General features: G+C 37.1%; 1 protein-coding gene across 2 annotated transcripts; it reads left to right on the forward strand.

Moving 5' to 3' along the window:
• Positions 1 to 17607: 17607 nt before the first annotated feature.
• On the forward strand, positions 17608 to 26078 carry LOC122079494 (probable boron transporter 2). 2 transcript variants are annotated; one of them, XM_042646008.1, is made up of 12 exons: positions 17608 to 19283; positions 19584 to 19666; positions 19757 to 19949; positions 20057 to 20195; positions 20698 to 20863; positions 21196 to 21362; positions 21651 to 21824; positions 21945 to 22040; positions 23900 to 24037; positions 24163 to 24482; positions 25206 to 25476; positions 25555 to 26078. In XM_042646008.1, exons 1-12 carry the CDS (start codon positions 19180 to 19182, stop codon positions 25867 to 25869), a joined length of 2166 nt encoding a protein of 721 aa, XP_042501942.1. In that variant the 5' UTR covers positions 17608 to 19179; the 3' UTR covers positions 25870 to 26078. The 2 variants fall into 2 exon arrangements, with proteins under 2 accessions (XP_042501942.1, XP_042501943.1); XM_042646009.1 differs by having other exon boundaries at positions 17617 to 19283; positions 25558 to 26078.
• The last annotated feature ends 271 nt before the right edge of the window (positions 26079 to 26349 follow it).

Genomic DNA, 26349 nt, shown 5'->3' on the forward strand with positions numbered 1-26349 from the left:
TTAAAGGGATGGTTGAGGATGTCTTACTAAAGGTGGGGAAATTTATTTTCCCTGTTGATTTCATTGTGTTAGATACCAAGCCCTTCTCAACCAAGGATGAGATCCCAATAATTATAGGAAGACCATTCTTGGCAACTAGTAATGCATTAATCAATTGTCGGAATGGTTTCCTAAGATTATCTTTTGGTAATCAAACTATTGAGTTTAACATGTTTAGGATAGGCAAGCAACCACATATGGAAGAAGAGATTAATATGATTGAGGATTTTCTGGATTTTTCTAATGATTTAATTACCAACTTTGATATTAATTTTGATTCAGAATTTCAAGAGTGTATGGATGAGTTGGATGATGATAGTGAAAATTTCTTTTCTAAAGTCTTGAGTCTTCACACACCTATGGAGCCCTTAGGAGCCCTTTCCAATTCTATTTCTAAACCTTCCATAGTTGAGCCCCCTAAGCTAGATCTTAAGGAGTTGCCATCTAATTTGAGGTATGCTTTCCTAGGGCCTGACCTAACTCTTCCTGTAATAATTTCTTCAAATTTGACTTCTAGCCAGGAAGAGGAGTACTTAAAGTGTTAAAAGATAATAAGGAAGCCCTAGGTTGGACCCTGACTGATATCAAGGGTATAAGCCATTCTATTGTGTAACATCATATACATCTTATGGAGGATTCCAAACCATCCACGGAACCCCAAAGAAGAGCTAACCCAGTGATGATGGAAGCTATTAAGAAAGAGATCCTAAAGTGCTTGGATCATGGAATAATTTATCCTATTTCTGACAGCCAATGGGTAAGCCCAGTTCATATAGTGCCTAATAAGTCTGGTGTGACTGTAGTTCCCAATGCCAATAATGAACTAATTCTAACCCGTGTCCAATCTGGGTGGAGAGTGTGCATAGACTGCAGGAAACTTAATGTGACAACCTGGAAGGACCACTTCCCATTGTCATTCATTGACCAGATGTTAGAGAGGTTAGCTGGACATGAATACTATTGTTCTCTTGATGGATATTCCGGCTATAACCAGATCCCAATTGTTTTAGAGGACCAACATAAGACCACTTTTACATGCCCATATGGAACATTTGCTTACAGGCGTATGCCTTTTGGGCTTTGTAATGCCCCTGCTACGTTCCAACGATGCATGATGAGCATATTTTCTGACATGGTCGAAAAATTCTTAGAAGTATTTATGGACGAATTTTCAATTCATGGGAATTCCTATTTTGAATGTCTTCATCATCTTTCTCTAGTTTTGAAAAGGTGCATATCTAAGAATTTGATTTTGAATTGGGAGAATGCCATTTCATGGTTAAATCTGGTATTGTTTTAGGCCATGTAATATCCAAGGAGGGAATTAAGGTAGAGAGAGACAAGGTGGATTTAATTGATAATTTACCACCTCCTCAATCTGTTAAGGACGTCCAATCTTTTCTAGGGCATATGGGCTTCTACAGAAGGTTTATTAAGAACTTTAGTTAGTTAGCCCGACCTCTCACTTCATTACTTGCCAAAGATCAAACTTTTGAGTTTTCTAAAGAGTGCATCGAATCCTTCAAACAAATTAAGAAGGAGTTGACCAATGCACCCATTGTTCAACCACCTGTTTGGATTGAACCTTTTGAACTGATGTGTGATGCTTCGGATTTTGTCATAAGAGCGGTTTTGGGTTAAAGGATTAATAAGTTGCCCACTGTCATTTATTATGCTAGTAGGACCTTAAATGATGCACAACTCAATTATACAACCACTGAAAAAGAATATTTAGCGATTGTGTTTGCATTAGAAAAGTTTCGGTCTTACTTAGTTGGTTCACATGTGATGGTGTATACTGATCATTCTGCTCTCAGATACTTAGTTCAGAAGAAGGATGCCAAAGCCAGTCTCATTAGGTGGGTTTTACTTTTGCAAGAGTTTGATTTAAAAATTAGGGATAAAAAATGAGTTGAAAATCTAGTTGTAGACCATTTATCCCGGCTTTCCAATTCCTTGAGTGTCGATTCTCCAGTCAACGAGAACTTTCTAGATGAACAGTTATTTGCAGTGTCCAGTGGACCATGGTTTTTGACATTGTCAACTTCTTAGTTTCAAGTGTGACTCCGGATCACTGGTCCACCCAAGATAAGTATAAGTTTCATTCCCAAGTTAAGCACTTTTTCTGGGATGATCCTTATTTGTTTAAGATATGTCCGAATCAGATTATCCAACGATGTGTTCCTGATCATGAGCAACATTCTATTATCTCTTTTTATTATGATCATCCATGTGGTGGACATTTTGGACCTAAGAAGACTGCCGCAAAGGTTCTCCAATGAGGATTTTATTGGCCCACTCTTTTTAGAGATGCTTTTGATTTTTGAAAGGTTTGTCTTACTTGCCAGTCTTTTGGCCGTATCAATAAGAGGAACATGATGCCCCTCAACCCTATTTTGGTAGTTGAGATCTTTGATGTATGGGGCATCGATTTTATGGGACCATTCCCTAATTCCTTTGGGAATTTGTATATATTTTTGGCCGTTGATTATGTTTCTAAATGGATAGAGGCCATACCTTGTAAAACTAATGACCACAAAGTGGTGGTCCAGTTTCTAAAAGAGAACATTTTTTCCCGCTTTGGTGCATCACGTGCAATAATTAGTGATAGGGGTACTCATTTTTGTAATCGGCCTTCTGAGGCCCTAATGAAAAAGTATGGGATCACCCATAAGTTATCTACCCCTTATCACCCCCAAACTTGTGGCCAAGTGGAGGTGTTTAAAAGGCAGATCAAACAAATCTTGGAGAAAACTGTTAATCCCAACCGTAAGGATTGGTCCCTTAGGCTCATTGATGCCTTGTGGGCCCATCGGACTGCATTCAAGACCAATCTTGGTCAGTCTCCCTACCGTTTGGTGTATGGAAAAGCTTGTCACTTACCAGTTGAGTTGGAGCATAAGGCCTTTTGGGCCATCAAGAAGCTCAACTTTGATTTGTCTGATGTGGGAATTCATCGTAGGCTCCAACTATCTGAGTTGGAGTAACTTAGGAATGAAGCCTATGAAAGTTCTAGGATTTACAAGGAAAAGACCAAAGCTTTCCATGATAAGCACATTCTACGTAAATCTTTTGCAATTGGTGATAAGGTCTTATTGTACAACTCTCGATTGTATTTTTTTCCTGGTAAGCTTAGATCCCGATGGGATGACCCATTTATTGTCCATAATATATGTGGAGATTTTGAATCTGAACAGGGGTAATTTTGAAGGTTAATGTTTAGTGTTTGAAGCCATTCCTCGAGTTTCCTAATACTAGTAGTGAAGAGGTCATGGATCTCCATGAACCTCTTTACACTGATGACTAACTTTTAATCAGGTATGACTCCCTTGCATTGTCTTGGTTTTTAATTCTTTCCATGCATTGAGGACATTGCATGACTTAAGTGTGGGGGAGGGAAACCAGTTTCTGCTTTTTTCACTTTGTTTTATTTATTTTTCTTTTTGTTTTTTTAAGCTTGCTAAAGGATGAAGTCTTACTTTGGCTTTTGGCTAATGATCATACCATTCGGTTGCTTGATGTATGAAAACAAAAGTTTTGACTAAGGTACCCATGTTGAACGTATAAAAACCCTGTTGAGAAGAAATAAACAAGCATGTGTCTTGAGATGGGACTTTCTTTTGAAAAATAAGAGACCCCTGTTTTATGGTGTTGGACCATATGTAAGTCTATGGGTTCCTTGTACTTTTGATTTGGAGTTGAGACCTTCTTTTTAATTTGGCATGGGTTGACAAATGCACAATTTTAAATGAAATGTGAAATGTGGTATAAAGAAAAATAAGAGTTGATTCCCTTAGAACTAGACAGGGCATTGCGGCTCAAGAAGCATGGTGTCTTGATCGATATTCCTTCGGAGGAAACTTCTGAAGGAACTCTAGCATCACTGTCTTTGTAGGCATATGCAAAAAGCGAAGCTACATAGTAACTTGGGTGTCTGGTGTTTGCTCCACCATGTCATTTAGGCCAAAAGTAGTTGAGTAGAATAGAGTTTAAGCGAAAAAAAAAATGAGAAAAAAATGTACAAATGTCATTAATGCTTAGTAATATGCTTTGGTAAAAAACACTCCAACGCCTTAGTCATTGGTTCCCTATTTCTTCACAAGTGATTTTATCTTAAGATAAGGATGTTTTGGAAGAGACGAGGTGAGTTCCAAATTAAGAAATATGCTAGTGCCTGGAATTGATCAAGGGTAATAAAAGTTCAAGTGTGGAGGTCCCTTGTAAGAAAAATTATCTTTGCTCTGGATCGGTATGAGCCTTACCTTTAGCCAAGATTGGGATTTATTTATTCTGAATTTTGGGTGTATATTCACTGCAAACACCCACAAGACACAACTCATCCACTAGGGGTGACCTAGGGGTTTAGATGCTTATTGCACGTGCTAAATGCCCGTGATTCCTACGAAAGTGAGTTAGGATTTTTCTTTCATTTCTTTATTTATTTATCTTGCTTGAGGACGAGCAAAAGTCAAGTATGGGGGAATTTGATGAGCACAATAATATGTAAAATCTTAGGAATATAAGTGTACATTTTGCCCCACTTTAGATAGTACTACTTTTATTTTTCTGGTTTTTTTTTTCAGTTTCCAAGTTTACAAGAGAAAGTGCTTAAAGTGAATCAAGAACCAATCCAAAGGTGGGACCCACTCATTGATACCACATCCTCTCTCCTACAAAATCTTGAATATTATTCTCTCTCCTTGCCACCTCACAAGATCTTGAAGATACTATGCAAAGATTCCTTTCTGATTCAATCAAGATTGCAAGATATTGATTAATATTGCAAGGAACGAATAAAATTTGTTAATTTTAGAAATGGATTCTCTCTTCCTCACACAATATCTCAGAGAATGAGGATTTTTACCAAGATTTTATTTTATTTTATTTTCTTTCTTTTCTTAAAGAAGGTTTGTAGAAGGAAGGAGGTAAGAAAAAAACCCTATAAAAGCCCCTTCCTCCCCTCTCCTAATTATTATTCTCCTTAGTTTACTTTCTAGTTTATGCTTAGCTTTCTTCTTTCTCTCCCTCTCTCACTCTCTTTAGTTTTAGTTCTTCTTTATTTTTGCTTTAATCACTTTTGTAATAGTTTTTTATGTCAATTAATGCAAGCACTCTTTTATTCTTATTCAGCCTTTTATGTTTATGATTTATGCAATTGAGTTGTAATTTTTAAAGTTATAGTTCTAGGCTTAGATCTAGGTGACAAGATCATAAGCCGTGGAGCATCTTTTTTTTCAAGTTCAGTTTTTTTTGTTTCAAGATTTGTTTTCTTTAGTACTAAAAATTTCAGATTTGGTTTATTCTAGATCTTTTAGTACTGGTAGTATTTCAAATCACCCAAGCTTTCAAGTTCAAGGGTTGAAGTTCAAGTAAGTAGGCTCCTTCAATAGTCTTCTCTCCCCCCTCTCATTCTCTCTTCTGACTACCATTTCTTTCTTAATTTAGGATTTTAATTTCAGTCGTTACATTATTGCTATCCCTTTCCCCCAAGGTTCATGGCTAGTGTATATGTTGCCTTTGCCCCTCTTAGCCATAGAACCATCAATTTATTATTTTTATTTTAATTGTCTCCATTTTCCTAAAGCCAAGTAGAGTAACCCTTGTAAGAGTAACTCTCTGGTTAAGTAGGGAAGCTCATATTATGATGCATCACTCGGGCTAAGTAGAGAAACCTACTTGTGAGTCTCTCTCTAGCTTTCTTTCCATTTCTTTTACTTTATTTTTATTTCAGTATTTTTTTCCTTTATTTTTTTTAATTGCATGGGTTGTTTATTTTCACTTATTTATTTATTTAATTTTAATTGCGTGGCTTATGTATTTAAATTCTTAGATGACGAATGGTTAGGACGTTATTTTAGATACATATGTTTAGGACGGTAGTTAGAATTAGATCACAACCATTAATAGGTTCACTTTCGCATTATTAAAAGAAAAAATAAATAAAGTGGTTGCTCTCTCTGAGTTCGACTCGTAGCTATACGGATCCGTACGCTTGCGGTTACATTTAAAATTTCAAACAGGCATACATTATACTACCCTTGGTTTTGGACCAATAAACACCTAACTTCAACCAGATAAATGCGTATTATTAGATAGATTTTGATTTTTAACAAAACCAGACCCGTAAAAAATGGGCGAGGGATAACTATAACTTTCACAGGTTTTTCCCCCTGTCCAAAAGTGTGCTTGATCATTGGCTCAGAGATGGGTCACTTGGTTTTAAATTTAGTTTTGACATGTTAAAAGAGGAGTATAAGACCAAAACTCTCAAGTTTTTAGATTGGAAGGATGAACAACGAGGTATTGGAGTTATTATTGTAACCATTACTTCCATCCCTCAATGGCTACTTTTTATAAGTTTTGATTGTATTGTATATTTTAACTGCAATAATTTGCTTTTTCTAAGTACACATATCAAGTTAATTGCTTAATAATATAAAACAGATACAATAAATTATAAAAATAATATCCAAAATTTTTCCTGATTTTTATTTTTGCAAACGAATAATTCTCAAATCTGAATCTGCATCCAATTTTTATTTTGCCCCTTTTTTTGGCCGAACTCGTAAATTAACCAATCGAGTTATTCCGAATAATTCTTCATCTGAATAATTCCCGAATCTGAATTTTGCTAACTATGGACCCTGCATGGGTTTCTCTACGGAGTAGCTTGCACAATCATCTAAAAATGTGTATATACGAGGGATAAACTCACTAGCTCAGCAAATAGAAAGAAAGACTCACACAAGCAGTTGCAAACAAATGATACTATATGCATGCGATTCATTTTAATCTTATTTCACCTAAGCAAATCATTACTAGGTCATAGGTTACATACTACTCATAACCACAGTGCGCGTATGCCTCAGGTGCAAGACGCTTTCTCCATCCCGCGATATGCCTATAGGGTTGTCGGAGAAGGTTAACCGTGAGCACTAAGAAAAGTAAATCGTGGCCGAACCACAGCAAAAAATAAAGGCAATACGATTGGCCCTCTAAATATATCACCAAGGTTTTTAACTATCCAAATGATTAACCAAGCATAATTAACCACCACGATGGTCTGCGACCGATGCTTCCCCCCAGTGATAACCCAACACGTAAACCCATGTTGAGAATGGTCGTAGCATGAGGGAATGTGAAATCTTAATCACATGCTCCTATATGAGATAGTATGACTGCATAGTACTTTGGCGCCCCATACCACAGTGTACCAATGCATTCATTTCCAAGCCGAATCATCATCATATTCCCACATTTGATAAATTCATACTCGTAATTCCAAGCAAGTAACAAGCATTTAGAAATTTAAGATACAACATATTCAGTTCCAAATGCATCAAACAGTATTCAAGCATATACATGAGAATAGCATTTATGATGTCAATATATTATGTGAATGAATGCAAACGATGAAAAATTCAAAAATAAAGTCAAAGTCCTCTCCCCACTTACTTATTATTGAAGGAGAATATGCACTCGTGGTACGGGTAAGATTCGCAGTGAAAGCGAATGTCTTGAAACCTAACACAGATAGGAATTTAGAATATTTCTATTTTGGAATTATAAAAGATGTAAGATATGGTCACGACGCGTATAATAGCATGAAGAAGGTTATCGGTGAGTTTGAGTTCCATCGGAGCTCAATTGGACTACAAGTGGGTAGGTGAACCCACCTGTGCAAACTGCCCAGGCAAACAGCACATAGACACAGACCAACAGGTCTACTGGTGGGTCTAATACCCGCAGATAGGTCCAGGGGGAACTGGTGGATGCTACCAGTGGGTCTGGCACCCACCGGTCCTACCCGTTGGTAGGCTTAGAAGCACTGGAGAGATGGTGGGTTATACTGGTGGGTCTATACCCATCAGTTCTACCAGTCGATAGGCCCAAGAGAGACCGATAGGTCATACTGGTGGGTCATGGTACCCCTCGGTTGGACCAGAAGCCCAGGTGAGACTAGGGGGTCACACTGGTAGGTCTGATGACCTACCGGTGCTACCCACCAGTGTTCTGCAGGTTTTGTTGTTCATCTTCCCTTCTCCATTCCACCTCTTGGGAACCCAAGAGGATTGTTCACACTTCATTCCCCCACAAATTCTATGTTTCATTTATTTGATTATTCCGTTGATCTAAGTTATCATCAAGGTTTGGAAAATGAAATCTTACCTTAGCTCAAAAACCACAAAACTTGAGATCCTCATTCCAAAACTCAAAATGTCACCTCAATAACTCCAAATCTTTGTTTCTCTTCCTCAAACCTTCAAGAAAATCACATAAGGGCTCCATTATCTCCTAGATTCAACCACACACAAAAGGGTTTCATCACATCTCAAAGGTTTATGGCATTACTTACCTCCAAACGCAGATCTCAAAGCACCAGACACTATTTTGGTGACAAAAAGTAAGTCGCGGCACCAGAAACCAAGGGGGACCCTTCTTCCCTCTTCCTTCTCTTCTTCTTCTTCTTTTCTCCCTCTTCTTTACTCCCTTCACCAACCTTTGCTGAAAAATCATAAATGGGAGAGACAGGACATAAATGCTATTTATACCTTGGCTCATAAATATCTTCTAAGGCTTGTTTGGTTTTACCTCTTTATAGACCAAAACATGTTTAATTGCGATATGATCAAAATAGCCAACATTATCGGGCATACGAGACCTCATTACGATGAGGAGTCTGAAATATACGTGCTCACCCAAGTTGGGCTTGCTGGGGCCCACGTTACCCCCACAGGTGGGTCACAGTGGTGGGTCTCGCACCTACCAGTGACACCCACCAGTTGGCCAAAACAAGCCAACCTTGCTATATTTTGGAGGTAAATGGAATCTTGACATGTATCTCGCTCTCGCCACGTGTTGTGAACTAAGTTCTCATCATTCAACATGATGACATATCTTTCCTATTCATACATGGCTTTGTGATACGTGCAAGGGCACGGCTTAGGCATGCAAGTCACATCTGGTACTGGCTCAACCTTGTCCAGCCACCCCACATTTGACGTCACCCTTGCTGTCATGTACCACAAGGCACCAGCATCGACCCTTTTCGTTTCGGACCCTGTAAGATCAAACTGAACCAACCGGTCAACAAACCGAGTTTAAAGAGCAAGGATCTACTTGCATAGCCTACACTAGCCACCTTCTGTCTACTTCTCTCCTCCCCTCCTATGAAATAACATATCTATCGTATTGTGGGAGTACATTGATAGGCATAGGAAGACATTAGTGTATGCTACATGGCTGGATAGAAAACTCAACCCAAATAAAAGTATGTAGGGTTAAGGAATCTATTTCATTCTTTAAGTTATATTGTTTACTTATTTTGAATTGATTAAAAAATCATAATTATAAAATTTTTCATTTCCTTTTTTTATTAATTTTAATTATTTTAGTTCGCTACTTATAAATGGAAGAAGTCCTAGGGAATAGTAGAGAGCTGTAAATTTAAGTGTGGCCAAAGATTTGCCCATATCAAAAGGGCCCAGTTTGGATTGTAGGTTTAGGATGAAAACAAGCCCAGGCCCAAACCGAACCCTTTCTGCTTAGAACAAAGCTTAGGGCCTGTTTGGTATCATTTCTGTTCCAGAAACGCCGTTTCGTGTCAAAAACGAAAATTTCAGTTTCTGTGTCAAAACGCAGTTTTTAAACGAAAAAATGGCGTTTCAAAATTTCAAAACCTAAACGGGAAATTTTTTTTGTAAAATGGAACGAAACTGGGAAGACGGAACTCCATTTTGGAGTTCCGTCAAATCTCGTTTTTTCAGTTTTTTTTTCACTTTTTGTTCCAGAAAAACAGAAACGGACCATAAGTGCACCAAACAGAAGATTCCGTTTTTTCGTTCCAATAGAACGAAAAAACTCAAAAAAATATTTTTTTAGAACGATACAAAACAGAGCCTAAGATAAAATTTTGGAGTTGACAATGACCACAATGTCCATAATTTGAGCCCATTATGGTCTTTGGTCCATCACAATCATGGTCCAAAATTGGAACCATTTATATAACCGAATTAAAACTGAGTTACAAAATCGAATTAAAACCTTATTATAAAACCGAATTGGAACCGAAACTAAGTCAAATCAAATTAATCGGCTTGAGTATCCAAATATGGAACCAAGTCGGTTCTCAATTCGATTTTGATTTACCTCATCATCCCTCTTATCCGAATCCAAAATTAAACCGAAAAACCAAAACCGAACTGATTGACACCCTTAGACACAAGGAAGTACTAGCGTATGATATGCATCATTTTACCACAAGATCATCACAAATTAATTAGACGTCCAATTAATGGTCTATAAGGGGTGGAAAGACTTGGGATATATGATTTTATCCAACCGCCGCGTGAGTCCTATACGGAAAATTGGTCGAAATCGGCCGATCCGAATCTTGAATCCGTGTTTGGAGAGTATCTATTTCGTTGCATGGGCCATTTTTTTTGGGCCATAAGCCTATATACTTAAACCCTTGTGGGCCAAGGCCTGATTTTGGAAATTTTTTTAATATATCTAATATTGTTCTAACCTGATAAGCATTTGTCGAAATTTTAACTGATGTGGGCCCAGTTGTAGATGGGTCCCACCTTAAGGAAATTTTTAACCCAAAAATGGCATCACCAACACCTCAACATAATCAACATTGATATGAGTATCATAGTTCTCATCATATTAAAAAAGTAAAAATAAATAAATAAAGAGAATACTCCTTGTTACACTCTTGACTGTAACCATGTGAAGTGAAGTGAATTGAATAAGACAAATAAGACAAAAAGTATTGATGTATATGATGCCAATGAATTTTTAGTATAATATCATGAAACCCAGTCCAGGTTCATCAGTCCATGTATGGTTTCGTGACCATGTACTCTTTTATTTTATTATTATTAATCAGAGTGTTTAGGTTAGTTTACGCACACTTCGACTAATTTTTGAGGAGACTAGTACAAGTCTCTATTTAAATCACAAATACATAGATGAATAATCGAACCTGGGATCTACACTTATCCACACAATCCTTAATTTGCCCTAACCATCTGGGCAGTCTACGGATTACACTTCATGTATAGGAAGTTGATCGATCCAAACTTTAATATACTTATACATACACTTTCATCTTGTCATTATGGCATCGTTTGACAACGTTCCGTTTCTGCCGTTTTTACGTTTTCTTATTCCCAAAAACGAAGAAACATCCTAAAAAAAAGTTTGATAAAGTTGTTTCGTTTCACCCGTTTCTTGAAACATAAATTAAAATTTATACCTATTTACAATTCTAGAAACGACTTTGACGAAAGTTGTTGGACTTGTTTCGTCCTTTCTATAAACGAATTTGAAAGAAAAAAAAAAGGTAGTTGTGCCCAATAAATCTCTCAACTATTTAAACCTAAAAAGAGGCAACCGACCCCTCTCTCCCTTTTGGGCATCCGATGACATTATTGAGTTTTTTAGTGGCATTATGTCTGCAAAAAATGTTTCGAGAAACAAGTTTATCAAACACTTAAAAATCCGTTTTTGTTTTGAGAAATGTGAAAAGCCGTTTCTACTGTTTCTAAACACAGAAACAATAGAAACGTTATCAAACAATGCCTAAGAGTGTTTTTTAGGGCATTTGTGTAAACAAATATATATATATATATATATGTCATCACGAAATCATATGTAAAAAATGGTATGTTACGTGGTTACACTCCATGTACAGGGAGTTGATCGATCCAGACATAATATCAACTGGTAAGAAGAGAAGAAGACTGACCCCTTTGGGCCATTTGGGGGAGGGGTTCTCTCGACCTTTCAATTTCATGGTGAAAGGAAAATTTCTCCTCTTACTTCTATTAGATAGGCTTCATGTAATTATTTGCAATGAGATACATGTCAAGAAATGGGTGTGTGAAAAGGGTTCTTAAAAGTTGCATTTGTGGGCCCATTCGCTAGAGGCCGAGAGCCCCAAGGCCAATGAGGTTCCCCTATGTCTCAATCTATTGTGTCTATTCCATTTACGGGAGAGGGTTTGCTACGTTGATAGGGTACAGTTTTTCATCAATAAGGAGTTGGCAAATTAAATCATCCAGTAGGGGATTTTAATGAGAAAAGAATGTGAGGGGTCGACGAGTGAATGTTAATGGGCCCAAGACCAATAAGGTTTTCTCAAGTCTTCAATTGTTTATTGGGTAGTTAGAAATTAGAAAAGGATGTGTTTGTCCAAGGTAAGGTGGGGATTACGTAAGATTTCCAAGTGAAATGACCATGATTGGCTGCTCTTTCTTGGTGGGTTATTTGATCGTTAATAACACCAACTATTGGTTTAGTTTAATGGCGCAATCCACATCATCTGTCAATCCCCTTGGTTTGGAGCTTTCCTTCATTTCTTTTGTCTCAAATGAGACTGTTACGTGAATATTAGTATGGCTTCTACGTAACGGCCGATTGGCTATACATGATCGCCATGTTATAAACTAATTTTGGTTTATCTAACTAACTATTCTATACATAAAATTAGGAAGAGGGTGGGGCACGCGCTAGATTTTTTAAAACTTGTGGTTCAATCAATGGGGGATGGGCTGGAATGCACAGGGCATGAGGGTTAAGGGTTATTTTCAAATGTGGGGGAGAGAGAGATAGAGAGTGATAAGTTGTCATTTCTAAGGCTGCCTTTGGTAATGTTCCAGAAATACGTTTCTAGAGTTTTTTCGTTTAGAATAAAGTGTTTGGTGCATTTATAGTGTGTTTCGTTTTTTTTTTTCCTTAACAAAAAGTGAAAAAAAAAAATTGTAGAAATGAGAATTGACAAAACAACAAAAGGTAATTCTGTCATTCCAGTTTTGTTCAAAAAAAAAAAAAGACATTTTGATACAACAATTAAAATTTTCGTTTTTAACATGAAATATCGTTTCTATAACAGAAATGTTACCAACCGCAGCCTAAGGCTGTGTTTAGTAGTCATCCAGAAAAACGTTTTTGGCGTCTTTTTGTTCTATAATAACAAAAAACAGAATAAAGCGTTTGATGTCAACTTGGTGTTTTTCCCTTTTTCTTTTTTCATTCAAAAAAAAAAAAAAAAAAAAATGAAAAAAACGCTAGAAACGCAAAATGATGGAATTACAAAACCTTGTTCTGTCATTTTGTTCTAAATACAAAAAAAAAGTGAAAACTAGGGTCATGAAACAGGTTCACCGAACACCTTTTTTTTTTTTTGAAACATCATTTTGACATGAAAACTGAAAATTATGTTACTGAATGACTGTCAAATGCAACCTAACTGTATGATTGCTCAATTATGACCAAATAATCATTGGTGTAAGTTAAGAAATAACCTCTCGACAAACTAGGGATTATTTGAGTTTGTGGCTGAGACTATACCATCAACCACTCTCTCCTCTCAGACCTTATTAACGATGTTGTCATGTGTTCTTGAATTGATGGGTTCTCCATCCACCAACTTGGAGAACCTTCTCCGATAAAACTAACAAGAGGGTAGAACTTTGAATTAACAATATTAATTTCTAATTGAATTTTGGGGAGGGGTACTATGGTTGTTGGAGCACACAAATATGCGAAGGAGGTGGGTGGGGGATTTTCCAAACATTTCATCCAATCAGAGGTGTATTTAGCTATATACTGCTCCTGACGATGTTTAAAAACTTTGTTCTAAATTTTGTATGACGAATCATTTTGTCATGAAGGTCTACAATTTTTTCAAATGTCACACAATATTTATTATGTCACGTAGACAAACGTACCTCATTTTGTATTGGCACATATTCTGTGTATATCCATGCATGACTCTTCCAACTTTAAGTGAGAACATACATTTTAAATTTAGAAAAAAAAAAAAAAAAAAGAGGGTTCCCTAAGAGGTAGCGTGGCCCTGCGTCAATGCAAGAACCAATGAGAGCTCACGTGAAAGTATCAACAATGATGAAATTTCTATTTTTCATGAGAGCAGGGTGGTCCTGTGTTTGGGTGTACATGCCACATTGGCTTCTAGATTTCTTTTTCAAAAAAAAAAAACAAAAAAAGAGACTCATCTTGTGATTTTCGGAAATATCAACTTCCATTGCTGCATAGATAACTGCCCATTTTATATATAAGTTTTTTCCGATTTGCGTTGTAGTAAACCATTTTTATATCACATTCCCTAGTCATCTTTTGAAAATATTGTTCATGTAAGGATGCCTGATCCACACTAGTCAAAGTGTATGTAGTGACATTTAAGCACATATCTGTACCGAAAGGTTTCGCAATTGTCAAAAGAATCCGATTATGATTTTGATCAGATTCATATTTGATCTAATCGAGATTGATATGAGTATTCTACTATTTAAATTTGATCCAGACAAGGTTAATCAATGACAAATCCGTCTTTTATGATGAGATTAGATTGCTTAGCATTACAATGTCAGCTTTGGTGGACAGCCTGTTTTGGAGAAACTTTTTTGGAAGGTCCCTCCATTTGCCCACATGGGAATTTTGTTGGTGCTTAAAATCTTTTCTTGCCATCAATTATTTTGACAAATTTTAGATTAACGTGATTTACCTCACATGGAGATGTTGCGGGTGATTTATGTTCGTCTTACTTGGTCGATGACTTGAAAGAAGAAAGATAAGAGTAGACAAAAATGCTTTAAGGCATGCTCTCCATTGCCTAAATTAGCATGGAGTAACGAATGTAAGTTTTCGGACCAAAAGAGAGTAGTACCTAGAGTTTGTTTCCCTATTTATCTTGACCAATAGACCAATAGTATGAATTCCATCTTCCAAAAGTCCCCTCCTTGATTACTACGTAAAAAATAATATCTTAATTGCCTGATTACAATATTCTTAATTCCTTTGTGAATCCTTGCGAGAGTCCCTTTACACGCTGCATGATGGTACGGGTAGAATATATAGAGAATATGATGGTCTTTTTCCTTTAGTTCTTTGTCAAGTGGGGTATCTTGATAGGAGAGGAATTTACATGTATAGTAGGAGATAAATAGTTTAGATAATTTCAATCAACCTTAGGAAAAAAAGAGAGTAAAAGCCCAAATTTGTTGTGGTTAATATTAGTGTTAGAGATATTATTTCATTCAATGGTTGGTTTAATCGAAAGAAAAGGACAAACCATTATTTAGAAAACATTTTCTTTTTTTGTAAAAAAATAAAATTTCAATCCTTTTTTTTAGCCATTTTATTCCTTGTGATGGTATGCATAGTTGACATGAATCACGCACATCTACAAAATTTTAATTCAAATTTTATTACCATATGAAGAAAAAAAAAAACCCCATGGAAGGATTATTCTCAAGAATTATATATCACAATTATATGAAAAAAGAGTATTTAGTACATGAAGCTTCTGCCATTGTGGACTTAGAGAAAAATCATAATGTACGCAACTTTGCCCCCATTTTGTAGAGGTTATTTTCCTTATTCAAACCAATGTCCACCATATCACATCACAACAACTTTATCATACACAGACGTCTGCCCAAATCTTCAAGCTTTCAGATTTGAGATATCAATTGATTCTAGATTTATGAGATAGGATCAAGTTGATTCTGATAAATTCTAATCCAATAGAGATCGTAATTGATATTGATTTAGAAAAAAAAAAAACTACCACATAAGAAGTGTGATCAGAAGGGAATGAAATAAGGATAGCATGGAAGAATTCGGTTTCAAATGTGGTTAGCCAAATTGGGGGAGCGGTTTCATCTAAATCCACATGTACCAAAAGTGTGATTATCAACCTGCAACCTGCAACCTGCAACCTGCAACCGGCAACCTGCAACCTGCAACCTGCACCCTGCAACGATCAACCATTTTGAAGATCGATTATGGTGACGAGCACTCAACTTCTTCCTCTTTCTTACGTTATCTTGTCACCACTTGCATATAAAGTGGGTCCCGTTTTACAGATATGATCATGGTGGAGCACCGTTCCTGCACCTGCACCCACTGAACATGGTCAGTAAGTGCTTGTTTGGGATCATTTGGATTATGCCACTTTTGGATGTGGACCGATATTTGAATAGATTCCAAACAAATAATTACGGATTGGGTTTTCTTGAGGTCACAATGTTTGTGAAGCGTCAAGACCTTAGATTATAAAGGGAAAAGGGGGGTTTTTCCCTTCAAGACCCCTTGAATATCTAAGAAATGATGTGGATTAATCAAATGTCAAACTTTAGAGCCTAATTTAATAAATATATATAATTTTTTTATTGTATATGTTTTCATCCACGTATGCAAAAGCATTTTTAGATTGAGAACACTTACTAGTGCAACTGACTTGAGACTAGTGTAAAAAACTTAGCCTTCAAGGGGTTTTGAATTTTAGATCTCTTGTTCCTTGTCTAGTCTAGGGCCCATTTGATAACGTTTAAAGAAAAGTGTTTCTGTTGTTTCTGTGTCCAAAAAGGTAGAAATTAAACAAAAAACGTTTGATAAAACTATTTCATTTCACTTGTTTTTATAAATAAAAATTAAAATTTTTACCTATTTATGGTTCAAGAAATGATTTCGCCGTTTCTGTAAATGACTCGTGGCCATTCTTTCGTTGGTTATTATCGACTTCTCGAAACATGACTTATCAAATACCTTCAATTCCATTTCTATTTCTAGAAAGAGAAATTTATGTTTCTGCCTTCTCTCGAAATAAAAACTACAAAAACGTTATCCAACGAGCCCGAATCCCCCCCCCCCAACTGGATCTAGATCCTCTCCCATCCCTCCAATCTCTCTAATGTGCATCCAAAAATTAGGAGGACTTAATTACACACATCATCATAACTTCTTAACCATCGAATGTGTGTTAGAGGATCTAGAGAGGATTTGCACAAAATCCCACCAAAAAAAATAAAGCTCTTCAAGACTCACATTTCTCTATAATTTGAGAGACGATGTGACAATTTCTAAACATTGTGTATCTATGAAATGGTTTGGCTGTTAAAATCATACTAAAATTCAATCATATACCTCCAAATATGTCGATGCATCATTTATTAATTAGCCATCCCTATTTTGGCATGTTTTTTTCTTCTTCATATTCTACAACTTTTTATTAAAAACTCATTCTTTGTCTGAGAGCGCATCTTCCCTTGTCTAGATACAGAGATGAGAAATGACCACCACACCCTCCTAGTTGATGCTCACACTAGTTCTCATTGGCTGAGGCAATGGTGCAAGAGCTACACTCCCATCAATACTTGAAACTACAGTGGGGAGACGACCATGGTTCAAATATTAAAAAAAAATACAGCTCTATCTGACTTGCCATATGGCAGAAGCAAACCCATCTAAAGAACCCTCTCCAGACAAGTTTGGCAACAAATGCCACTCCCTTTGTGTAATGAATACGAGAGATACAGAAGGGGTTGGGGGAACAGATTTCAATAAGAAGGGTAGTCTAGACACTTCACATGTTCAAAAATCAACCCACACGGTCACACCGGCCTTGGCTGATTCAGCTTCTGCTGGTCTCCAGCCTCTCTGTTTCTGGATTTTTGTCGCCATCTCGCCTCCTTCACTTACCTACCTCTCTCAAATCCTCCTTCGCTCTCTCTTTTAATCTGTTATTTTAGCTTTTTCTTTTCACTTTTAACAATAATCCTTCAATGTAATTATGTAAAGGGTGACTGAGAGTGCAAACTTTCACTCTTCAACTGTTTCCTGATTCCTTTTCCTTTGTTGCTTCCATCTTTTTTTTTTTTGGTTGTTGTTTCATCCCCAAAGGATTATTTATACTTTTGTTCTTGATGGGTTCTAGTTAATGGTTATTGTTTCATCTCCAAAGGGTTATTTATGGTTTGTTTACTGAGTCATTGCACATTTCGCTTTCGCATTTCCAAAAATCTTCCGCTTCAGAGTCTGTGTTAGTAAAGATTCCCGAATCTTCCGTCTTTCTTTTGTTTTGATTCCTTCCCTATATAATCTCAAACACCCTTCTACCTTCTGCGTACACGTAAAATCTTTTGAGCTTCTGTGTTTCTGTGCTTGAAGTCTTACTCTACTCTTTCGATTTTCAATCCTCTAAGTTCATGTAACTCAATCTTACAGGCATTTCTGGTTTTCTTGTTTTCTAGTTCTCGAATTTCTTGTTCTTGAAGGCCTCCAGTTCTTCATTATGTAAATTTGCTTCTCAAGTCACTTACCACTCATGGGTTCTCGCTAGTTTCTTCGTTTCCGATCCGTAGTTTTCTGGGTTTGAGGCTTTGCGAGTTTGCAGTGATTTAGTAATGCCCCTTCGTCTTAAATTGTTCTAAACAGAGCTAAAATCAATTGGCGGTCATGGGTCTGCGCTAGTTTTGCTCTTCTTAGTTCCTGGGCTATGATGTGTTCGTGTCTTCGCTAATCTCTCCATTTCTTACTCCGTAGACCGCTTGAAATCAAGTCAGAGAAGGATTTTCTTCGGTTCTACAATGTAAAAAACCAGTCCAGATAAATTGATCTATTGGATGCTGTACAATCTTGTCTGTTCCGGGATTGGTATTTATCTGTTGATGGGCAGAGTCCTTGCTGCCTATTGGAAAAAGGGGTAAGAGTAGATATGAAGATTGTTGTGGTCACGCGGTAGTTTGAGTTCCATGCAAATGGAGATTGTTTGTTCAGTTCGTTAGTCATCACTGTAGCTACTCCTAGTAAGCTCCTTACATTAGTGGCTGTTATCTCTTGGACGCTCAATAGAATGTAAGCAAGTCCAAATTTTCAATCCATGTTACATTACGAATGAATTCATGCTTGGAGCTTACATTCGCGTGCATATGCCTTCCTAATTGATTCACTTCTTCTTCGTAGAGATATACACAATTCATTCTTTTATTAATCTGATTTATTCTTTTCAGATGTAAACTTCCAGTTCATACACAGAAGGATTATAAGTAACCATGGACCAAAAAACAGGTCATACATACAGTAAAACAGAATCGATTTTTTTCCCCATTAAAAATTCTATGATGATCTTGAGTTTCCACTCTGCCTGCCCATAGTTTCTCAAAGCTATCTTAGGTGATGCAAGTTTAGGTATCATAATGGCCTCTCAAGTCCCTTAAAATTGTCTGTTTCGCATTGTAGTGTTTCTATTATCATATCTAATAGTTGAGAGAGAGAGAGAGAGAGAGAGACCATAATCCTGTTGTGCCACAACACGAGTAAACTATCATGGAAGAAACATTTGTGCCCTTTCGTGGGATCAAGAATGATCTTAAAGATCGATTGGTTTGCTACAAACAAGACTGGACTGGTGGGTTTCGGTCGGGTTACAGGTTTGTATTTCTTCCATGTCTCATCTGCTATCTTCAATATGACACTATCATTTTGTGACAGATATGAACTTATGATCTTGAAATTTGGCTTTCTGGATGGAACTTTAATGTTATTATTATCTTTCCTTTCTTTCTACAAATTTTTGTTTTTAAAGGAAACATTTTTCGGGTAGTCCCTTACAGACTGACATGATATGAACAGGATTCAGTTAAAAAAAGATGGCTTGAAAATATTACTAGTTTGTTTATTATTTATATGGATGCAAGTTTCAGAAGTTTAACATCCCTTTGATTGCCCAGGATCCTTGCTCCCACTACATACATATTCTTTGCTTCAGCAATTCCCGTAATATCTTTTGGAGAGCAGCTGGAGAGGAATACAAGTAGGACAGTCTAATATAACCATTATTTGCTTTCTTTGCTTACTAGATGGAAAACTTGGTTACACAATGTGCCTTTGATTATTTTTTCAGATGGAACTATAACTGCGGTGCAGACTCTTGCATCGACAGCATTATGTGGCATCATACACTCGATTGTTGGGGGACAGCCACTGCTTATTCTTGGGGTTGCTGAGCCGACAGTTCTGATGTACACATTTATGTTCAACTTTGCAAAGGATAGAAAAGATTTGGGGCAAAATCTCTTTTTAGCCTGGTCAGGATGGTAAGAATTGACTGCTTAGATCCCCACATGGATTTTCCAATGCTACATGTTTTGTCTATATGACTCTTCTAGTGGATACTAATTTTCCTATACTGATCTGTCTTCAGGGTTTGTGTGTGGACTGCAGCCTTGCTGTTCTTTCTGGCTATTCTGGGTGCATGTTCTTTTATAAATAGATTTACACGTGTTGCTGGTGAGCTTTTTGGTCTGCTAATAGCAATGCTCTTTATGCAGCAGGCTATTCGGGTAAGAATTCTTTACTATCTTTCTTAGTGATTGTGCTAGACTGTAGCTAAATTTTGAGCAAGATGCAGTCAGGACTCACGACTATTGCCAATTGGATTCAATTAGCATCTTATTCACCCAATTCAACTAGAGAAGAAAGATATTATTCTTTATAACCATTTATATCGAATTCATTTGTATATTTCTGTTTCTATTGATCTGCTCTATTTCAGTTTTCTTTTTTTTGGGTGTACCTTAGTTTTATACAGATACATGTTGGTTTGTGGACAGATTTAGAATGTTGCGATCTTGAAAGCTGTTGTATTTCTGGAATTTAAGCCATTATAAATTAGGGGTTTTCAGTCAAAGGATCTTATTTATTCATTTTGGATTGTTTTAGTTTCACAAATGACCCGCTTGGTGGGCGCAGTCCAAGGAACTTGTTAATTTGATTGCTGAAATTAAGTGCCTACCATCATATATGCTGTTCAGTGATCAAAATTTCATGTATTTTATCCAATAGGGTGCTGTGGAGGAGTTTGGCATACCCCAGAGGGAAAATCCTAATCAGACTGCACTGTTACCATCATGGCGTTTCGGCAATGGAATGTTTGCATTGGTTCTCTCCTTTGGCCTTCTTCTAACAGCACTAAGGAGTCGCAAAGCTAGATCTTGGCGTTATGGATCTGGTATAAATATTTATTCAAATGTGTTAAAAAGGCACTATGCATATATAAATATTGTAAGGTGGAGTCTGACGTTCAATTCTGTTCCAGTCTTCTTTTTTTTTTTTTGTTGCAGCTGGGATTTGGTGTTCAATTCCATAGTGTATCTACTGAAGAATCTGAACTGGCTTCTTAAGAATTATGTGCTTTCCTTTAGGATTATGAATATTGGTTTCCTTGTTTCCCTTCAATCTGACTGTCATAAGAAGATAGTTGGTACATGGTGTAAGAATATACTGACTTCTTCTGCTCTCTGTTCAGGATGTTTAACTTGTAAATATGGTTGAAAAATGTAGGTTGGCTTAGGGGATTAATTGCTGATTATGGAGTCCCATTTATGGTGCTTGTATGGACTGCTGTATCTTATATACCAGCCAAAGATGTTCCAAAAGGGATTCCAAGGCGTCTTGTCAGCCCAAATCCATGGTCTCAGGGTGCTTACTCAAATTGGACAGTTATCAAGGTATTTGCTATTATATCCAATTATAGCAGTTTCAACTTCCTATCACTTTAAAACCCATAGAGTCATAGTTACCAGATACCACTTAGATTCACCTTGAAGAAGAGCTTTATGTGTTCTTTGTGGCTTTCCAAAAGGAACATGTTTATTGGAATCCTTTTTTTTTTTTTCCTTTCCACTTCTTTGTGCCAAGGCAAAAATATGGGCTAGGAGCCCACTACCTTGAATTCCCCCTCTTCTTACACTTCCTTTTGAATATTGATTAGAAATTTGTATTTGTTTGATGAGCAGGAAATGTTGGACGTGCCGCCATTATATATTGTTGGGGCATTTATACCTGCCACCATGATTGCTGTGCTCTATTACTTTGATCACAGTGTTGCATCTCAGCTTGCCCAACAAAAGGAGTTCAATCTTAAAAAGCCACCTTCATACCATTATGACCTCCTTCTTTTGGGTTTCTTGGTAAGCTATTGGCATTGGAATCTCAATTTCTTTCTCATTCTGGAGCTTGTTCTTGTGTATCCTTGTTTGCATGTAATTACTGGAGCTTTTCTTTTGATTTTTCTCATTCTTTTTGGGTAGGTTATAGCATGTGGTCTTATTGGCATCCCTCCTTCTAATGGAGTTATTCCACAATCTCCTATGCACACAAAAAGTTTGGCTACCCTGAAGCATCAGGTAAACATTGAGCCATATATGGCAGACCATATAGATTTCCAAGAAATCAAACTCAATACTTTTTTTTTTGGTTCTATATATTTTCATATTTTTAGTTTGTGAGTGTTAAGGTTATATTTTTCTGTTTGGTATAACTGCAGGGGTATTTGGGTATTCAGTTGTGTTAGTAAGGGCTTACATGTAAAACTGGTTATATCAGGGGTATACTTGTCCCTAAATATAAATATAATCTGAAGCCCATAATTGGAGTATTCTTCCCAGTTCTCTCCATTTAGGTTGCAGTTCTTCTCTTCTCTTCTCTTCCCTTTTTTCTGTCTCTCTCCCCTACATTATTAGCACTGATTTCCTATGTTTGATATTGTTTCAGTGATTTTACCCCCCAAAAAATATTGTTTCAGTGAGTTCATGTGCTTTATGGATATAGGTTCTTTATATTCTGGAAATTTGGTGATATCTTGTTATTTTTTGTGTTAATATCCAAATCTTACGTTGGTATAAGGAGTGGAATCCTCTTGTTTGTTGTTGAAGAGTTGTCCATATTGTGAAACTTTGAGTACCGAGGATTTCTATTCTTTGAAGGGGATGGGAGAATTGCAACAATAAGATGCGCTTTCCTTGCGGTGCATACATGTTACTCATGCAGAAGGGCCTAAACTTTCATCTGTTTTTCTGGAGGGGCTTGGAAAGTAGATTTTTTTGCCTCCTCACGATCCTCGGATGGAGATTTGTCCTTGGTGAATGATTTTAACCTTCAATTTTGTTGATAAACTTTGCACTTCCATCATAATGTAAGAGATCTGATAGGTAGGACCATTTGGTCAAATCAACTTTAGGTATGCGAGATGTCCTAGATGGGGCACACCTAATTGTTACCTTGACTGTGTAAATATCAAACCCAAAAGCTCGAATTATTGGGTGGAGGGACTCACAAGTATATGAAGTGACGGAAGGCTTTACGAGTAACTGATGTAGGACAATGTTGACGTGGCAGATGGAGTGGATAATGGCAGATTGATTGAAGATTTGATTCCCAAATCTGTAGCAGATTCGGCTTATTTCAAGGGAGCTGAGGACCTTGAACATTCTTTGAAGGAGGCTCCTTATTTAGTCCTCATTGCTACGATGCAAACTCCAAATTTTCAGAGTGACTTTTGGATAAGAAAAAACCCACAGCCGTTATTTCTCCAAAGGAAGAGACAGTTGAATCATAGTGAAGAGGTGATCGATCAAGTTCAGTTGAGCAATAGTGTGGAGGTGACCCATCAAGTTGATAATATAAACTTTTGGATTTTTCAGATGAAGCGTCAGAGTTGAATGGTGACGGTGGTCCTGAAGTCTTTAGAACCTGACCCATCCAGTAGTGAGAAGCTTTCTGTGAAAGAGTCGTCGCATGAAAAGTTCCCCATACTTTCTTCGCTCCTGAGATTGGGCTACTTAACTTTTTCGTAGCATATTTTCCCAATTGCTAAAGCTTTTCTTTCTATATTACATGAATTGTGCTACAAGGTTTGTCCTCTTTGATTTAGGGACCTCTCCTCCTTTCTTTTGATCTGCCCAAAGAAGGTTGTAGGGGTTGCTTTTCTCTGTGTTTTTATGTTTTTTCTTTTTCCTTGATACGTAAATTACCTATCAAAAAGAAAAAAAAAAAAAAGTAACTGATGTGGGACTATTCTCCCATCACTCCCCCTCACGTGTTGTCAGGATGGAATTGCATTCATGTTCATGGATAGAACAGGGCTGATGTGAGACTATCTCCCAACAGACTGCACCACAGATGCACCATTTGCTACCTCAAGTTTCTATTGATATAATATTTGTAAATTTTTTGTCCTTTGATTAATGCAGAATTTTTTGTACAGCTTTTGCGCAATAAGCTTGTATCAACTGCTCGGAAAAGTATCCGTAAGAATTCAAGTTTGGGTCAGTTGTATGGGAGCATGCAAGAAGCATACAATCAAATGCAGACTCCATTAGTCTTTCAAACTCCACCTGGACTGGTAATGAATATACCTGATGTTTTCAAAGAATAGAAAAATATTTGACCGTTGTAATTTTTGTTTTCTGCCTTTCCTCTCCCCTCTTTGTCCTTGTATTCTTTTCTTGATGTTTGTGCTGTGAATAGGGACTGAGAGAATTAAAAGAATCCACATTACAACTGGCTTCAAGTAGTGGCAACATTGATGCCCCAGTTGACGAGTCTGTGTTTGATGTGGAGAAAGATGTTGATGATCTTTTACCTGTTGAAGTCAAAGAACAGCGTCTCAGCAATTTTCTTCAGGCTTTGATGGTTGGTGCCTGTGTTGCTGCAATGCCTGTCATCAGGAAAATCCCAACTTCAGTTCTTTGGGGCTACTTTGCTTATATGGCCATTGAAAGCTTGCCTGGAAATCAATTTTGGGAAAGGATATTGTTACTTTTCACTGCTCCTAGTCGAAGATACAAGTGAGTTTTCCTTCATCTATTACTTACACAATGGTGTTTCTCATGGATAGTCCAGTACTAGCTTTAGTGCCCATGGTTTACCCTCTCATCTCCCGGGTAGCATTTTCTATTTTATCTCAAATTCTTGCCATTATTCTTTATGATTCCACACTTATATGACACAGCAGACCCCTTGTGCCTTCTCCGGGCCTTCTAATTAAAGTATACAGACAGACTCCTGATAATGATATTGAATGTATGTTGCATTGATTGTTGTAAATAACAGATCCATAGTTCTATTTTATTTATTTTTTATTGTTTTCTTTTTCAAAATTCTCCAACTCAATTTTGAATTAAAAAGAGTTTTGACGCATACCCTTCTTAATAAAAAGCTTTTATCATGATCCTATATTCGATACCCTTGTATAAAGAGTTTATATAACATCATTATTTTTCATTATTTTAACTGTTGTTGTTATCGGATCCATGTGGCCGACCCCATTTAGTTGGGATAAAGTTATGATTGTTGTTGTTGTTATTGACTTGGAGGTCCAGTTAATTGTCAGAAAATTATGTATTTGATTTTTCCTACCCCTTTTTGTCAGTTGTCTATGTGGTTATTCCAATGTTCCCATAGGACTGTCAGCTTTCCAAAATTTACCACTATCATCGTCATTGTTGCAAAGAAAACTTCTAAAAATAAATCAGCTCCATATCCACTAATGCCTCTATCAAACTTCTCAGGGTGTTGGAGGAGTATCATGCAACATTTGTTGAGACAGTGCACATTAAGGCCATTGCAACCTTTACCATATTCCAGACGGTTTACTTGCTTTTATGTTTTGGCTTAACATGGATTCCAATAGCTGGTGTACTTTTCCCACTATTGATCATGCTTCTAGTCCCTGTGCGGCAATATGTGCTTCCAAAATTTTTCAAAGGGGCCCACCTTCAGGATTTGGATGCTGCAGAATATGAAGAAGCCCCAGCTATAATATACAATCTCTCGTTTGATGTAAGTAAATAGCATGACCTTCCACCAAGATCATGTCCTAAAGCATCTTAATTGATCCATTGATCTGTCTTCACTTAGCAGGGACAAGATCCTCAGGCAAGAAATGCTCGTACAGATAGTGGGGAAATTCTTGATGATATTATCACGAGAAGCCGTGGTGAGATCCGCCACACATACAGTCCAAAAGTAACAAGTTCAAGCCCAACCTCACAAGATGATTTTAAGCCTCTGTACAGTCCACGGTTGGCACAGAAGGTATACAGCCCCCAATTTGGTGAGCTAAGGGTGGAACAAAGTCCACAATTCGGTGGGAAGGTACCTGAAGCTAGGCAAACTCCCAGTCCTCGTCTATCTATACTTGGAGAACACTCTCGTGGGTCAACTTCGAGTTAAAAGCTCAATGGTTTATTCAGGTAAGAAAGTTGTCAGGGGTACTTGAGAAGGTCTGTATTAAGTTTATGTAACTTGGGTAGTTTTGAGGGTGTGCTATTTCTAACCTGTGACTCAGTGTGGATAATCTGTGTTAACGTCACTCTGTCTTGTATCTTCCAATGGGCTGGCAGCAGAACATGATGATTTTAAAGGAATGGCATCATTTCATATATGTTTGGAACAAAAAATTATAATTCTCCCTTGGAACTAGACTCTGTCCTGTATCCTTGGGAAATTTTTATCTGTAAGTACTGACTTGGAATCTAAAACAACTAACTTTTAGAAGTGAAGGATGAATGTCCAAGGATAGATTTCTGGATCTGTCTTCATAATCTCAACCAAAAAAAAAGTTACCTTCTCAAGGATTTGGACTTGTGTTAACTCTATGGTACTAACATGTTAAACTCTAAACTACCGGGACTTCAGCTCTGCCTCAGCAAA

The sequence above is a fragment of the Macadamia integrifolia genome, chromosome 5, assembly GCF_013358625.1.
Source record: "Macadamia integrifolia cultivar HAES 741 chromosome 5, SCU_Mint_v3, whole genome shotgun sequence".
NCBI classification, from domain to species: Eukaryota; Viridiplantae; Streptophyta; class Magnoliopsida; order Proteales; family Proteaceae; genus Macadamia; species Macadamia integrifolia.